At 44.6% G+C, this 17,683-nt stretch overlaps 1 protein-coding gene across 2 annotated transcripts in view; it reads left to right on the top strand.

The window, feature by feature from the left end:
* LOC139390615 (synuclein, beta) overlaps positions 1–17,683 on the top strand; it is a 45,610-nt gene that overhangs the window by 20,443 nt on the left and 7,484 nt on the right. For both annotated transcript variants that reach the window (XM_071137859.1, XM_071137858.1), the window contains exon 5: positions 9,452–9,535. In XM_071137859.1, the coding sequence (XP_070993960.1) occupies positions 9,452–9,535 (84 nt within the window). The remainder of the gene's footprint in view (positions 1–9,451; positions 9,536–17,683) is intronic.

Below are 17,683 nucleotides of genomic sequence, written 5' to 3'. Positions count from 1 at the left end.
ACACAGGTGGCCACCGGGGTAGGTGTGGGTGTGTCGGGGGAAGAGGTTATGGCTGTTCCTTCAGAGATGGTGGGGGTTGATTGCTTTTCTTCTTTGACATGGTGACTAGCTGTCACACTAAAACCCCCAGAAAACATTCACATGACACCTTGTTTCCAGGTTGAATCCACTTTATTTGAGCTACAGTATCTCTCTCCATAGGATGCTTCATCTTGACCAATCATACTCGATATCACTGTTGTGATACAACGACAACCTGTCACATCAAGCCTTGTTTATGTCATACTGTTCTCTGAAAACCCCTGCATTACTAGTATATAGACTATCACCAGCCCCTATATCACTATAGACTATCACCAGCCCTATATCACTATAAACTATCACCAGCCCTATATCACTATAGACTATCACCAGCCCTATATCACTATAGACTATCACCAGCCCCTATATAACTATAGACTATAACCAGCCCCTATATCACTAAAGACTATCACCAGCCCCTATATCACTAGAGACTTCCACCAGCCCCTATATCACTATAGACTATCACCAACCCCTATATCACTAAAGACTATCACCAGCCCCTATATCACTATAGACTATCACCAACCCCTATATCACTAGAGACTTCCACCAGGCATTATATCACTATAGACTATCACCAATGCCTATATCACTATAGACTATCACCAGGCCCTATATCACTATAGACTATCACCCAGTATATAGTCTCCACATTGACTCTGTACCGGTACCCCCTGTGTATGGCCTCCACATTGACTCTGTACCGGTACCCCCTGTGTATGGCCTCCACATTGACTCTGTACCGGTACCCTCTGTATATAGCCTCCATATTGACTCTGTACCGGTACCCCCTGTATATAGCCTCCATATTGACTCTGTACCGGTACCCCCTGTATATAGTCTCCACATTGACTCTGTACCGGTACCCCCTGTATATAGCCTCCACATTGACTCTGTACCGTAACACCCTGTATATAGCCTCCATATTGACTCTGTACCTGTACCCCCTGTATATAGCCTCCATATTGAGGGGCGACAGGGTAGACTAGTGGTTAGAGCGTTGGACTAGTAACCGGAAGGTTGCAAGTTCAAACCCCCGAGCTGACAAGGTACAAATCTGTCGTTCTGCCCCTGAACAGGCAGTTAACCCACTGTTCCTACGCCGTCATTGTAAATAAGAATTTGTTCTTAACTGACTTGCCTAGTTAAATAAAGGTAAAAAAAATTAAAAAATAAAATAAATATTGACCCTGTACCGGTACCCCCTGTATATAGCCTCCACATTGACTCTGTACCAGTACCCCATGTATATAGCCTCCACATTGACTCTGTACCAGTACCCCCTGTATATAGCCTCCACATTGACTCTGTACTGGTACCCCCTGTATATAGCCTCCACATTGACTCTGTATCGGTACCCCCTGTATATAGCCTCCACATTGACTCTGTAGCGGTACCCCCTGTATATAGCCTCCACATTGACTCTGTAGCGGTACCCCCTGTATATTGACTCTGTACCGGTACCCCCTGTATATAGCCTCCACATTGACTCTGTACCGTAACACCCTGTATATAGCCTCCACATTGACTCTGTACCGTAACACCCTGTATATAGCCTCCACACTGACTCTGTACCGGTACCCCCTGTATATAGCCTCCACATTGACTCTGTACCGTAACACCCTGTATATAGCCTCCACATTGACTCTGTACCGGTACCCCCTGTATATAGCCTCCACATTGACTCTGTACTGGTACCCTCTGTATATAGCCTCCATATTGACTCTGTACCGGTACCCCCTGTATATAGCCTCCATATTGACTCTGTACCGGTACCCCCTGTATGTAGCCTCCACATTGACTCTGTACTGGTACCCTCTGTATATAGCCTCCATATTGACTCTGTACCGGTACCCCCTGTATATAGCATCCACATGGACTCTGTACCGGTACCCCCTGTATATAGCCTCCACATTGACTCTGTACCGTAACACCCTGTATATAGCCTCCATATTGACGCTGTACCGGTACCACCTGTATATAGCCTCCACATTGACTCTGTACCGGTACCCCCTGTATATAGCCTCCACATTGACTCTGTAGCGGTACCCCCTGTATATTGACTCTGTACCGTAACACCCTGTATATAGCCTCCACATTGACTCTGTACCGGTACCCCCTGTATATAGCCTCCACATTGACTCTGTACTGGTACCCTCTGTATATAGCCTCCATATTGACTCTGTACCGGTACCCCCTGTATATAGCCTCCATATTGACTCTGTACCGGTACCCCCTGTATATAGCCTCCACATTGACTCTGTACTGGTACCCTCTGTATATAGCCTCCATATTGACTCTGTACCGGTACCCCCTGTATATAGCCTCTACATTGACTCTGTACCGGTACCCACTGTATATAGCCTCCATATTGACTCTGTACCGGTACCCCCGGTATATACCCTCCACATTGACTCTGTACTGTAACACCCTGTATATAGCCTCCACATTGACTCTGTACCGTAACACCCTGTATATAGCCTCCACATTGACTCTGTACCGTAACACCCTGTATATAGCCTTCACATTGACTCGGTACCGTAACACCCTGTATATAGCCTCCACACTGACTCGGTACCGGTACCCCCTGTATATAGCCTCCACATTGACTCTGTACCGTAATACCCTGTATATAGCCTCCACATTGACTCTGTACCGGTACCCCCTGTATATAGCCTCCATATTGACTCTGTACCGGTACCCCCTGTATATAGCCTCCACATTGACTCTGTACTGGTACCCTCTGTATATAGCCTCCATATTGACTCTGTACCGGTACCCCCTGTATATAGCATCCACATGGACTCTGTACCGGTACCCCCTGTATATAGCCTCCACATTGACTCTGTACCGTAACACCCTGTATATAGCCTCCATATTGACTCTGTACCTGTACCCCCTGTATATAGCCTCCATATTGACGCTGTACCGGTACCCCCTGTATATAGCCTCCATATTGACTCTGTACCGGTACACCCTGTATATAGCCTCCACATTGACTCTGTACCGGTACCCCCTGTATATAGCCTCCACATTGACTCTGTAGCGGTACCCCCTGTATATTGACTCTGTACCGTAACACCCTGTATATAGCCTCCACATTGACTCTGTACCGGTACCCCCTGTATATAGCCTCCACATTGACTCTGTACTGGTACCCTCTGTATATAGCCTCCATATTGACTCTGTACCGGTACCCCCTGTATATAGCCTCCATATTGACTCTGTACCGGTACCCCCTGTATATAGCCTCCACATTGACTCTGTACTGGTACCCTCTGTATATAGCCTCCATATTGACTCTGTACCGGTACCCCCTGTATATAGGCTCTACATTGACTCTGTACCGGTACCCACTGTACATAGCCTCCATATTGACTCTGTACCGGTACCCCCTGTATATACCCTCCTCATTGACTCTGTACTGTAACACCCTGTATATAGCCTCCACATTGACTCTGTACCGTAACACCCTGTATATAGCCTCCACATTGACTCTGTACCGTAACACCCTGTATATAGCCTTCACATTGACTCGGTACCGTAACACCCTGTATATAGCCTCCACACTGACTCGGTACCGGTACCCCCTGTATATAGCCTCCACATTGACTCTGTACCGTAATACCCTGTATATAGCCTCCACATTGACTCTGTACCGGTACCCCCTGTATATAGCCTCTACATTGACTCTACCGTAACACCCTGTATATAGCCTCCACATTGACTCGGTACCGTAACACCCTGTATATAGCCTCCACATTGACTCTGTACCGGTACCCCCTGTATATAGCCTCCACATTGGCTCTGTACCGTAACACCCTGTATATAGCCTCCACATTGAATCTGTACCGTAATACCCTGTATATAGCCTCCACATTGACTCTGTACCGTAATACCCTGTATATAGCCTCCACATTGACTCTGTACCGTAATACCCTGTATATAGCCTCCACATTGACTCTGTACCGTAATACCCTGTATATAGCCTCCACATTGACTCTGTACCGTAACACCCTGTATATAGCCTCCACATTGACTCTGTACCGTAACACCCTGTATATAGCCTCCACATTGACTCTGTACCGTAACACCCTGTATATAGCCTCCACATTGACTCTGTACCGGTACCCCCTGTATATAGCCTCCACATTGACTCTGTACCGTAACAGCCTGTATATAGCTTCCACATTGACTCTGTACCATAACCCCCTGTATATAGCCTCCACATTGACTCTGTACCGTAATACCCTGTATATAGCCTCCACATTGACTCTGTACCGTAATACCCTGTATATAGCCTCCACATTGACTCTGTACCGTAATACCCTGTATATAGCCTCCACACTGACTCGGTACCGGTACCCCCTGTATATAGCCTCCACATTGACTCTGTACCGTAATACCCTGTATATAGCCTCCACATTGACTCTGTACCGGTACCCCCTGTATATAGCCTCTACATTGACTCTACCGTAACACCCTGTATATAGCCTCCACATTGACTCGGTACCGTAACACCCTGTATATAGCCTCCACATTGACTCTGTACCGGTACCCCCTGTATATAGCCTCCACATTGACTCTGTACCGTAACACCCTGTATATAGCCTCCACATTGAATCTGTACCGTAATACCCTGTATATAGCCTCCACATTGACTCTGTACCGTAATACCCTGTATATAGCCTCCACATTGACTCTGTACCGTAATACCCTGTATATAGCCTCCACATTGACTCTGTACCGTAATACCCTGTATATAGCCTCCACATTGACTCTGTACCGTAACACCCTGTATATAGCCTCCACATTGACTCTGTACCGTAACACCCTGTATATAGCCTCCACATTGACTCTGTACCGTAACACCCTGTATATAGCCTCCACATTGACTCTGTACCGGTACCCCCTGTATATAGCCTCCACATTGACTCTGTACCGTAACAGCCTGTATATAGCTTCCACATTGACTCTGTACCATAACCCCCTGTATATAGCCTCCACATTGACTCTGTACCGTAATACCCTGTATATAGCCTCCACATTGACTCTGTACCGTAATACCCTGTATATAGCCTCCACATTGACTCTGTACCGTAATACCCTGTATATAGCCTCCACATTGACTCTGTACCGTAATACCCTGTATATAGCCTCCACATTGACTCTGTACCGTAATACCCTGTATATAGCCTCCACATTGACTCTGTACCGTAACACCCTGTATATAGCCTCCACATTGACTCTGTACCGTAACACCCTGTATATAGCCTCCACATTGACTCTGTACCGTAACACCCTGTATATATCCTCCACATTGACTCTGTACCGGTACCCCCTGTATATAGCCTCCACATTGACTCTGTACCGTAACAGCCTGTATATAGCCTCCACATTGACTCTGTACCGTAACCCCTTGTATATAGCCTCCACATTGACTCTGTACCCTAACACCCTGTATATAGCCTCCACATTGACTCGGTACCGTAACACCCTGTATATAGCCTCCACATTGACTCTGTACCGTAACACCCTGTATATAGCCTCCACATTGACTCTGTACCGTAACACCCTGTATATAGCCTCCACATTGACTCTGTACCGTAACACCCTGTATATAGCCTCCACATTGACTCTATACTGTAACCCCCTGTATATAGCCTCCACATTGACTCTGTACCGTAACACCCTGTATATATCCTCCACATTGACTCTGTACCGTAACACCCTGTATATAGCCTCCACATTGACTCTGTACTGTAACACCCTGTATATAGCCTCCACATTGACTCGGTACCGTAACACCCTGTATATAGTCTCCACATTGACTCTGTACCGTAACAGCCTGTATATAGCCTCCATATTGACTCTGTACCGTAACACCCTGTATATAGCCTCCACATTGACTCTGTACCGTAACAGCCTGTATATAGCCTCCATATTGACTCTGTACCGTAACACCCTGTATATAGCCTCCACATTGACTCTGTACCGTAACCCCCTGTATATAGCCTCCACACAGACTCTGTACCGTAACACCCTGTATATAGCCTCCACATTGACTCTGTACCGTAACACCCTGTATATAGCCTCCACATTGACTCTGTACCGTAACCCCCTGTATATAGCCTCCACACTGACTCTGTACCGTAATACCCTGTATATAGCCTCCACATTGACTCTGTACCGTAACACCCTGTATATAGCCTCCACACTGACTCGGTACCGTAATACCCTGTATATAGCCTCCACATTGACTCTGTACCGTAACACCCTGTATATAGCCTCCATATTGACTCTGTACCGTAACACCCTGTATATAGCCACACTACTGTTATTTTACTGCTGCTCTTTAATTAGTATTATTTTGTACTTATATCTTTTTACTTAACACTTGTTTTTATTAAAACTGCATTGTTGGTTAAGAACTTCTAAGTAAGCATTTCAGTTCATGTGCAGAACAGCTGGCAGGCATATTCACGGTCATTTTCAACCTCTCCTTGTCCCAGTCTGTAATCCCCACATGTCTCAAGGTAACCACCATCATTCCTGTTCCCAAGAACTCTAAGGCTACCCTGCACAAAGACACTGAAGCAGCAAACTTTGTGGAAATTAATATTTGTGTCATTCTCAAAACTTTTGGCCACGACTGTACTTGTGCACCTGACAATAAAACATACAGTGCCTTGCGAAAGTATTCGGCCCCCTTGAACTTTGCGACCTTTTGCCACATTTCAGGCTTCAAACATAAAGATATGAAACTGTATTTTTTTGTGAAGAATCAACAACAAGTGGGACACAATCATGAAGTGGAACGACATTTATTGGATATTTCAAACTTTTTTAACAAATCAAAAACTGAAAAATTGGGCGTGCAAAATTATTCAGCCCCCTTAAGTTAATACTTTGTAGCGCCACATTTTTGCTGCGATTACAGCTGTAAGTCGCTTGGGGTATGTCTCTATCAGTTTTGCACATCGAGAGACTGACATTTTTTCCCATTCCTCCTTGCAAAACAGCTCGAGCTCAGTGAGGTTGGATGGAGAGCATTTGTGAACAGCAGTTTTCAGTTCTTTCCACAGATTCTCGATTGGATTCAGGTCTGGACTTTGACTTGGCCATTCTAACACCTGGATATGTTTATTTTTGAACCATTCCATTGTAGATTTTGCTTTATGTTTTGGATAATTGTCTTGTTGGAAGACAAATCTCCGTCCCAGTCTCAGGTCTTTTGCAGACTCCATCAGGTTTTCTTCCAGAATGGTCCTGTATTTGGCTCCATCCATCTTCCCATCAATTTTAACCATCTTCCCTGTCCCTGCTGAAGAAAAGCAGGCCCAAACCATGATGCTGCCACCACCATGTTTGACAGTGGGGATGGTGTGTACAGGGTGATGAGCTGTGTTGCTTTTACGCCAAACATAACGTCTTGCATTGTTGCCAAAAAGTTCAATTTTGGTTTCATCTGACCAGAGCACCTTCTTCCACATGTTTGGTGTGTCTCCCAGGTGGCTTGTGGCAAACTTTAAACAACACTTTTTATGGATATCTTTAAGAAATGGCTTTCTTCTTGCCACTCTTCCATAAAGGCCAGATTTGTGCAATATACGACTGATTGTTGTCCTATGGACAGAGTCTCCCACCTCAGCTGTAGATCTCTGCAGTTCATCCAGAGTGATCATGGGCCTCTTGGCTGCATCTCTGATCAGTCTTCTCCTTGTATGAGCTGAAAGTTTAGAGGGACGGCCAGGTCTTGGTAGATTTGCAGTGGTCTGATACTCCTTCCATTTCAATATTATCGCTTGCACAGTGCTCCTTGGGATGTTTAAAGCTTGGGAAATCTTTTTGTATCCAAATCCGGCTTTAAACTTCTTCACAACAGTATCTCGGACCTGCCTGGTGTGTTCCTTGTTCTTCATGATGCTCTCTGCGCTTTTAATGGACCTCTGATACTATCACAGTGCAGGTGCATTTATACGGAGACTTGATTACACACAGATGGATTGTATTTATCATCATTAGTCATTTAGGTCAACATTGGATCATTCAGAGATCCTCACTGAACTTCTGGAGAGAGTTTGCTGCACTGAAAGTAAAGGGGCTGAATAATTTTGCACGCCCAATTTTTCAGTTTTTGATTTGTTAAAAAAGTTTGAAATATCCAATAAATGTCGTTCCACTTCATGATTGTGTCCCACTTGTTGATTCTTCACAAAAAAATACAGTTTTATATCTTTATGTTTGAAGCCTGAAATGTGGCAAAAGGTCGCAAAGTTCAACGGGGCCGAATACTTTCGCAAGGCACTGTACATTTTGAAACTCTATCTACTGGAAACTCAGTGACAATATGGACACAGATATAAAACTAATTATAATATATATATATGAATTGATTTCTTAAAAGATATTCAAAGTTATGATAGACTGAGATAGATTTCATGTTAATTACTCAAATGACTGAAGTATCCATGTACCTTGGTGATCTACCAGTAGCTTTCAGACCCCTACGCCATGACCTGTCCTCTGGGTACATCTATTAGTGTAGGATACTGGGGGGTGACCTGTCCTCTGGGTACATCTCTTGGTGTAGGAAACTGGGGGTTACCTGTCCTCTGGGTACATCTATTAGTGTAGGATACTGAGGTTTACCTGTCCTCTGGGTACATCTCTTGGTGTAGGATACTGAGGTTTACCTGTCCTCTGGGTACATCTCTTGGTGTAGGATACTGAGGTTTACCTGTTCTCTGGGTACATCTATTAGTGTAGGATACTGAGGTTTACCTGTCCTCTGTGTGCATCTATTAATGTAGGATACTGAGGTTTACCTGTCCTCTGGGTACATCTCTTAGTGTAGGATACTGAGGTTTACCTGTCCTCTGGGCACATCTCTTAGTGTAGGATACTGAGGTTTACCTTTCCTCTGGGTACATCTCTTAGTGTAGGATACTGGGATTTACCTGTCCTCTGGGTACATCTCTTGGTGTAGGATACTGGGGGGTTAGCCCATATGCTACTATACGTGTTTCCATCAGATCTGTGCCAGGGTTGGGGTCCATTCCATTTCAGTTCCAGTCAATTCAGAAAGTTCCAAATTCCAAATGATCTTCGTTGACAAGCATGGAAAACAAGTGAAATTGTAATTTCAGTGTATTTCCTGAAATGAAATGGACTCCAACCCTGGTCTGGTCATCATTATCGCATTATCATCAAGTGTGCATTACTTACACTGTGTTTCCTGCCTTCTGTACCGGACTATCTAGCATCTCTACCTAACGGTTCACAAAAAAAACTACAAAAAAAATAGTGTTCTGGTGAAATAGGACGTGTTGTTCGTTTTGTTTTACAATATTATGTTTGTCCACAGCCTGAGGAGTATGGGCAGGAGGCCATGGAAGGAGAGACACAAAGAGATCATCTGGAAGGAGAGACATATGACGAGAACCAGCAGGTAAGAGGGATAACACACACACACACACACACACACACACCCTACCCAAGCCCGATTGCCTATGCTCCACTTCGGCTGCTCAGAACACATTTTAAAAAGACAGGCTTTCAATTTCATGAATCATGATTGGTGTACAACGGTTGCAGTGTTCGGTATTATCAATTGGGACCACGTTTGTGCTTCAAGCCAAAGGAGCAGACAGGAAATTGTTGATTTCGATGGTTTACACTCAAATAAAATAAAATGTTATTGGTCATATGTAGCAGATGTTACTGCAGGTGTACAGTTCCTAGCTCCATCAGCACAGTAGTATTTAACAATGCATCTAACAATATCTAACAATTTCACAACAATACACACAAATCTGAAGTGGAATTAAGAATATATAAATATTTGGATGAGCGATGTCGGAACAGCATAGACTAAAATACATTAGAATAGAATAGAATACAGTATATACATATGAAATCAGTAATGCAAAATGTGTAAACATTATAAAAGTGTTCAATTATTAAAGTGGCCAGTGATTTCTAGTCTATGTATATAGGGAAGCAGCCTCTCTGTGTTAGTGATGGCTGTTTAACAGTCTGATGGCCTTGAGATAGAAGCTGTTTTTCAGTCTCTCGGTCCTTGCTTTGATGCAACTGTACTGACCTCGCCTTCTGGATGATAGAGGGGTGAACAGGCAGTGGCTCGGGTGGTTGTTGTCCTTGATGATCTTTATGGCCTTCCTGTGACATCAGGTGGTGTATGTGTCCTGGAGGGCAGGTAGTTTGCCCCCGGTGATGCGTTGTGCAGACCTCACTACCCTCTGGAGATCCCTGTGGTTGCGGGTGGTACAATTGCCGTACCAGGCGGTGATACAGCCCGACAGGAAGCTCTCAATTTTGCATCTGTAAAAGTTAATGAGCCTCCTGAGGTTGCAGATGTTGTGCCTTCTTCGCGACACTATCTGTGTGGGTGGACCATTTCAGTTTGTCTGTGATGTGTACGCTGAGGAAATTTAAGATTTCCTCCTTCTCCACTGTGGTCCTGTCGATGTGGATGAGGGGTTGCTCTCTCTGCTGTTTACTGAAGTCCACGATCAGCTCTTTCGTTTTGTTGACGTTGAGTGAGCAGTTATGGTGCCAGGGCCCTCACCTCCTCCCTGTAGGCTGTCTCGTCATTGTTGGTAATCAGGTCTACTACTGTTGTGTCATCTGATAACTTGATGATTGAGATGGAGGTGTGCTTGGCCACGCAGTCTTGGCTGAAAAGGGAGTACAGGAGGGGGCTGAGCTCGAACCCTTGTGGGGCCCCTGTGTTGAGGATCAGTGTAGTGGAGGTGTTGTTTCCTACCTTCACCACCTGGGGGGCGGCCCAACAGGAAGTCCAGGACCCAGTTGTGACTATAACCAAAGATAATTATCTTGGGAGGTAATAAGGTCTGCATTTGATTGTGAAGTATTCTTGGTCAGGATGAAAAAAAGGACTTGAGTTTCTGTACGTTATCACAATCACACCATGAGTAGTTAAATCATGAAACATACACTGTGGTGATTTATTTCTGTATTATCAAATGAGGAGAGACAAACGTATCACACAAGTCAGAGTTATACTTAAACTACATCTTTAATAATAAGAGCTTTGCAATAGCAATGACTTGTCAACGATTCACCATTTATAACGATCCGTTGAGAGTGATAAAACAAAAGTACAAAGATGTTTTATAGCCAAGATACTCCCCTTCCAACCGACATGACGAACAACAGATACATAGAATGGGTCACAAGGTTAAGATCTATATGAAAGATATCTATAATACATAGAAGGCAGTATATGCTGTGTCAACGGTTTTCATTGTATAGACCAGTGTCTGGCCCTCCGACTCCGAACTGGAACCGTCTCTTCCTGGTACGGTATAGAGCAGAAACATTAACTCATGTTCTCTGGAATGCTCTTTAGGTTTTATCACCCAAAGACATCGTAGATCTCCTCTGTCAGGGTTATCTCATAGAGGCCCATCCTCAGTAGAACACACACACAATAGTTAACAGAATACTCTGTTCTGACGAATAAAACAACCATTTTAATGCGTATTGCATTATAACATAATCTTGCAATTTCCCTGACAACACCACCGACTTTCTTCTTCCAGGAGAGTTCTTTATTATTTTCTGCACGATGTACTGAGGACCCAGCTGGCTGTATGGATGGGGACAGTATATCCAGAGAGAGCCATGATTCTGTTAAACAGAGCATGTTACAGTCCCTGATGTCTCTCTAGAGGAGATCCTCGCCCTGAGCTTGTCTACTTTATTGTCCAGAGACTGAACATTAGCGAGTAATATACTCAGAAGCGATGGATGGTGTTCCTGCCTCCTGAGTCGGACTAGAAGTCCACTCCGGACAACAAAAATAAACAACAACACAACAAAAATAAATAAATGCTGCAAATTTGCTTTGGAGCAAGAAGCAAAGCTGCCATGTCTGTCAGCGCCATCTTGTTTTATATATCGAGTAATATGGAATAAACTACTTTTGTTACAAATCAAATGGAATAAACTACCTTTTCAAGTAACGAATCCCAACACTACACACGCACACACACGCACTTACAGTTCTACTGGAATCTAACCAGTAGAACTGGGGAATCTAACCAGTAGAACTGGGGAATCTAACCAGTAGAACTGGGGAATCTAACCAGTAGAGGGGAATCTAACTAGTAGAACTGGAGAATCTAACCAGTAGAACTGGGAATCTAACCAGTAGAACTGGGGAATCTAACCAGTAGAATTGGGGAATCTAACCAGTAGAACTGGGGAATCTAACCAGTAGAACTGGGGAATCTAACCAGTAGAACTGGGGAATCTAACCAGTAGAGGGGAATCTAACCAGTAGAATGGGGATCTAACCAGTAGAACTGGGGAATCTAACCAGTAGAACTGGGGAATCTAACCAGTAGAACTGGGGAATCTAAACCGGTAGAGGGGAAACTAACCAGTAGAGGGGAAACTAACCAGTAGAGGGGAATCTAACCAGTAGAACTGAGGAATCTAACCAGTAGAACTGGGGAATCTAACCAGTAGAACTGGGGAATCTAACCAGTAGAACTGGGGAAACTTACCAGTAGAGGGGAATCTAACCAGTAGAGGGGAAACTAACCAGTAGAACTGGGGAATCTAACCTGTAGAACTGGGGAATTTAACCAGTAGAACTGGGGTATCTAACCAGTAGAACTGGGGAATCTAGCCAGTAGAACTGGAGAATCTAACCTGTAGAACTGGGGAATCTAACCAGTAGATGAGAATCTAACCAGTAGAGGGGAATCTAACGAGTAGAACTGGGGAATCTAACGAGTAGAACTGGGGAATCTAACCAGTAGAGGGGAATCTAACCATTAGAACTGGGGAATCTAACCAGTAGAACTGGGGAATCTAACCAGTAGAGGAGAATCTAACCAGTAGAGGGGAATCTAACCAGTAGAACTGGGGACACTAACCAGTAGAGGGGAAACTAACCAGTAGAGGGGAATCTAACCAGTAGAGGGGAATCTAACCAGTAGAACCGTGGAATCTAACCAGTAGAACTGGGGAAACTAACCAGTAGAGGGGAATCTAACCAGTAGAACTGGGGAATCTAACCAGTAGAGGGGAATCTAACCAGTAGAACTGGGGAAACTAACCAGTAGAACTGGGGAATCTAACCAGTAGAACTGGGGAATCTAAACAGTAGAACTGGGGAATCTAACCAGTAGAACTGGGGAATCTAACCAGTAGAACTGGGAAATCTAACCAGTAGAACTGGGGAATCTAACCAGTAGAACTGGGGAATGTAACCAGTAGAACTGGGGAATGTAACCAGTAGAGGGGAATCTAACCAGTAGAACTGGGGAATCTAACCAGTAGAGGGGAATCTAACCAGTAGAACTGGGGAATCTAAGCAGTAGAACTGGGGAATCTAACCAGTAGAGGGGAATCTAACCAGTAGAGGGGAAACTAACCAGTAGAACTGGGGAATCTAACCAGTAGAACTGGGGAATCTAACCAGTAGAACTGGGGAATCTAAGCAGTAGAACTGGGGAATCTAACCAGTGGAGGGGAATCTAACCAGTAGAACTGGGAAATCTAACCAGTAGAACTGGGGAATCTAACCAGTAGAACTGGGGAATCTAACCAGTAGAGGGGAATCTAACCACTAGAACTGGGGAATCTAACCAGTAGAACTGGGGGATCAAATCTAACCAGTAGAACTGGGGAATCTAACCAGTAGACCTGGGGAATCTAAACAGTAGAACTTGGGAATCTAACCAGTAGAACTGGGGAATCTAACCAGTAGAACTGGGGAATATTACCAGTAGAGGGGAATCTAACCAGTAGAACTGGGGAATCTAACCAGTAGAGCTGGGGAATGTAACCAGTAGAGGGGAATCTAACCAGTAGATGGGAAACTAACCAGTAGAGGGGAATCTAACAAGTAGAGGGGAATCTAACCAGTAGAACTGGGGAATCTAACCAGTAGAACTGGGGAATCTAACCAGTAGAGCTGGGGAATGTAACCAGTAGAGGGGAATCTAACCAGTAGATGGGAAACTAACCAGTAGAGGGGAATCTAACAAGTAGAGGGGAATCTAACCAGTAGAACTGGGGAATCTAACCAGTAGAGGGGAAACTAACCAGTAGAACTGGGGAATCTAACCAGTAGAACTGGGGAATCTAGCCAGTAGAACTGGAGAATCTAACCAGTAGAACTGGGGAATCTAACCAGTAGAACTGGGGAATCTAACCAGTAGAGGGGAAACTAACCAGTTGAACTGGGGAAACTAACCAGTAAATCTGGGGAATCTAACCAGCAGAGGGGAATCTAACCAGTAGAACTGGGGAATCTAACCAGTAGACCTGGGGAATCTAACCAGTAGAACTGGAGATTCTAACCATTAGAACTGGGGAATCTAACCAGTAGAACTGGGGAATCTAACCATTAGAACTGGGGAATCTAACCAGTAGAACTGGGGAATCTAACCTGTTGAGGGGAATCTAACCAGTAGAACTGGGGAATCTAACCAGTAGAGGGGAATCTAACCAGTAGAGGGGAAACTAACCAGTAGAACTGGGGAATCTAACCAGTAGAGGGGAAACTAACCAGTTGAACTGGGGAAACTAACCAGTAGAACTGGGGAATCTAACCAGTAGAGGGGAATCTAACCAGTAGAACTGGGGAATCTAACCAGTAGACCTGGGGAATCTAACCAGTAGAACTGGAGATTCTAACCAGTAGAACTGGGGAATCTAACTAGTAGAACTGGGGAATCTAACCAGTAGAGGGGAATCTAACCAGTAGAACTGGGGAATGTAACCAGTAGAGGGGAATCTAACCAGTAGAACTGGGGAAACTAACCAGTAGAGGGGAATCTAACCAGTAGAACTTGGGAAACTAACCCGTAGAGGGGAAACTAACCAGTAGAACTGGGGAATCTAACCAGTAGAGGGGAAACTAACCAGTAGAACTGGGGAATCTAACCAGTAGAGGGGAAACTAACCAGTAGAACTGGGGAATCTAACCAGTAGAGGGGAATCTAACCAGAAGAACTGGGGAATCTAACCAGTAGAACTGGAGATTCTAACCAGTAGACCTGGGGAATCTAACCAGTAGAATTGAAGAATCTAACCATTAGAACTGGGGAATCTAACCAGTAGAACTGGGGAATCTAACCAGTTGATGGGAATCTAACCAGTAGAACTGGGGAATCTAACCAGTAGAACTGGGGAATCTAACCAGTAGAACTGGGGAATCTAACCAGTAGAACTGGGAAATCTAACCAGTAGAACTGGGGAATCTAACCAGTAGAACTGGGGAATGTAACCAGTAGAACTGGGGAATGTAACCAGTAGAGGGGAATCTAACCAGTAGAACTGGGGAATCTAACCAGTAGAGGGGAATCTAACCAGTAGAACTGGGGAATCTAAGCAGTAGAACTGGGGAATCTAACCAGTAGAGGGGAATCTAACCAGTAGAGGGGAAACTAACCAGTAGAACTGGGGAATCTAACCAGTAGAACTGGGGAATCTAACCAGTAGAACTGGGGAATCTAAGCAGTAGAACTGGGGAATCTAACCAGTGGAGGGGAATCTAACCACTAGAACTGGGGAATCTAACCAGTAGAACTGGGGGATCAAATCTAACCAGTAGAACTGGGGAATCTAACCAGTAGACCTGGGGAATCTAAACAGTAGAACTTGGGAATCTAACCAGTAGAACTGGGGAATCTAACCAGTAGAACTGGGGAATATTACCAGTAGAGGGGAATCTAACCAGTAGAACTGGGGAATCTAACCAGTAGAACTGGGGAATCTAAACAGTAGAACTTGGGAATCTAACCAGTAGAACTGGGGAATCTAACCAGTAGAACTGGGGAATCTAACCAGTAGAGCTGGGGAATGTAACCAGTAGAGGGGAATCCAACCAGTAGATGGGAAACTAACCAGTAGAGGGGAATCTAACAAGTAGAGGGGAATCTAACCAGTAGAACTGGGGAATCTAACCAGTAGAGGGGAAACTAACCAGTAGAACTTGGGAATCTAACCAGTAGAACTGGGGAATCTAGCCAGTAGAACTGGAGAATCTAACCAGTAGAACTGGGGAATCTAACCAGTAGAACTGGGGAATCTAACCAGTAGAGGGGAAACTAACCAGTTGAACTGGGGAAACTAACCAGTAAATCTGGGGAATCTAACCAGCAGAGGGGAATCTAACCAGTAGAACTGGGGAATCTAACCAGTAGACCTGGGGAATCTAACCAGTAGAACTGGAGATTCTAACCATTAGAACTGGGGAATCTAGCCAGTAGAACTGGGGAATCTAACCATTAGAACTGGGGAATCTAACCAGTAGAACTGGGGAATCTAACCTGTTGAGGGGAATCTAACCAGTAGAACTGGGGAATCTAACCAGTAGAACTGGGGAATCTAACCAGTAGAACTGGGGAATCTAACCAGTAGAGGGGAATCTAACCAGTAGAGGGGAAACTAACCAGTAGAACTGGGGAATCTAACCAGTAGAGGGGAAACTAACCAGTTGAACTGGGGAAACTAACCAGTAGAACTGGGGAATCTAACCAGTAGAGGGGAATCTAACCAGTAGAACTGGGGAATCTAACCAGTAGACCTGGGGAATCTAACCAGTAGAACTGGAGATTCTAACCAGTAGAACTGGGGAATCTAACTAGTAGAACTGGGGAATCTAACCAGTAGAGGGGAATCTAACCAGTAGAACTGGGGAATGTAACCAGTAGAGGGGAAACTAACCAGTAGAGGGGAATCTAACCAGTAGAACTGGGGAAACTAACCAGTAGAGGGGAATCTAACCAGTAGAACTTGGGAAACTAACCCGTAGAGGGGAAACTAACCAGTAGAACTGGGGAATCTAACCAGTAGAGGGGAAACTAACCAGTAGAACTGGGGAATCTAACCAGTAGAGGGGAAACTAACCAGTAGAACTGGGGAATCTAACCAGTAGAGGGGAATCTAACCAGTAGACCTGGGGAATCTAACCAGTAGAACTGGAGATTCTAACCAGTAGACCTGGGGAATCTAACCAGTAGAATTGAAGAATCTAACCATTAGAACTGGGGAATCTAACCAGTAGAACTGGGGAATCTAACCAGTTGATGGGAATCTAACCAGTAGAACTGGGGAATCTAACCAGTAGAACTGGGGAATCTAACCAGTAGAACTGGGGAATCTAACCAGTAGAACTGGGAAATCTAACCAGTAGAACTGGGGAATCTAACCAGTAGAACTGGGGAATGTAACCAGTAGAACTGGGGAATGTAACCAGTAGAGGGGAATCTAACCAGTAGAACTGGGGAATCTAACCAGTAGAGGGGAATCTAACCAGTAGAACTGGGGAATCTAAGCAGTAGAACTGGGGAATCTAACCAGTAGAGGGGAATCTAACCAGTAGAGGGGAAACTAACCAGTAGAACTGGGGAATCTAACCAGTAGAACTGGGGAATCTAACCAGTAGATCTGGGGAATCTAAGCAGTAGAACTGGGGAATCTAACCAGTGGAGGGGAATCTAACCAGTAGAACTGGGAAATCTAACCAGTAGAACTGGGGAATCTAACCAGTAGAACTGGGGAATCTAACCAGTAGAGGGGAATCTAACCA

This window comes from Oncorhynchus clarkii, chromosome 31 (assembly GCF_045791955.1).
Source record: "Oncorhynchus clarkii lewisi isolate Uvic-CL-2024 chromosome 31, UVic_Ocla_1.0, whole genome shotgun sequence".
In the NCBI taxonomy this organism is placed as follows: Eukaryota; Metazoa; Chordata; class Actinopteri; order Salmoniformes; family Salmonidae; genus Oncorhynchus; species Oncorhynchus clarkii.
The sequence above is the reverse complement of the archived record's forward strand: the minus strand, read 5'-3'. Positions and strand labels throughout refer to the sequence as shown.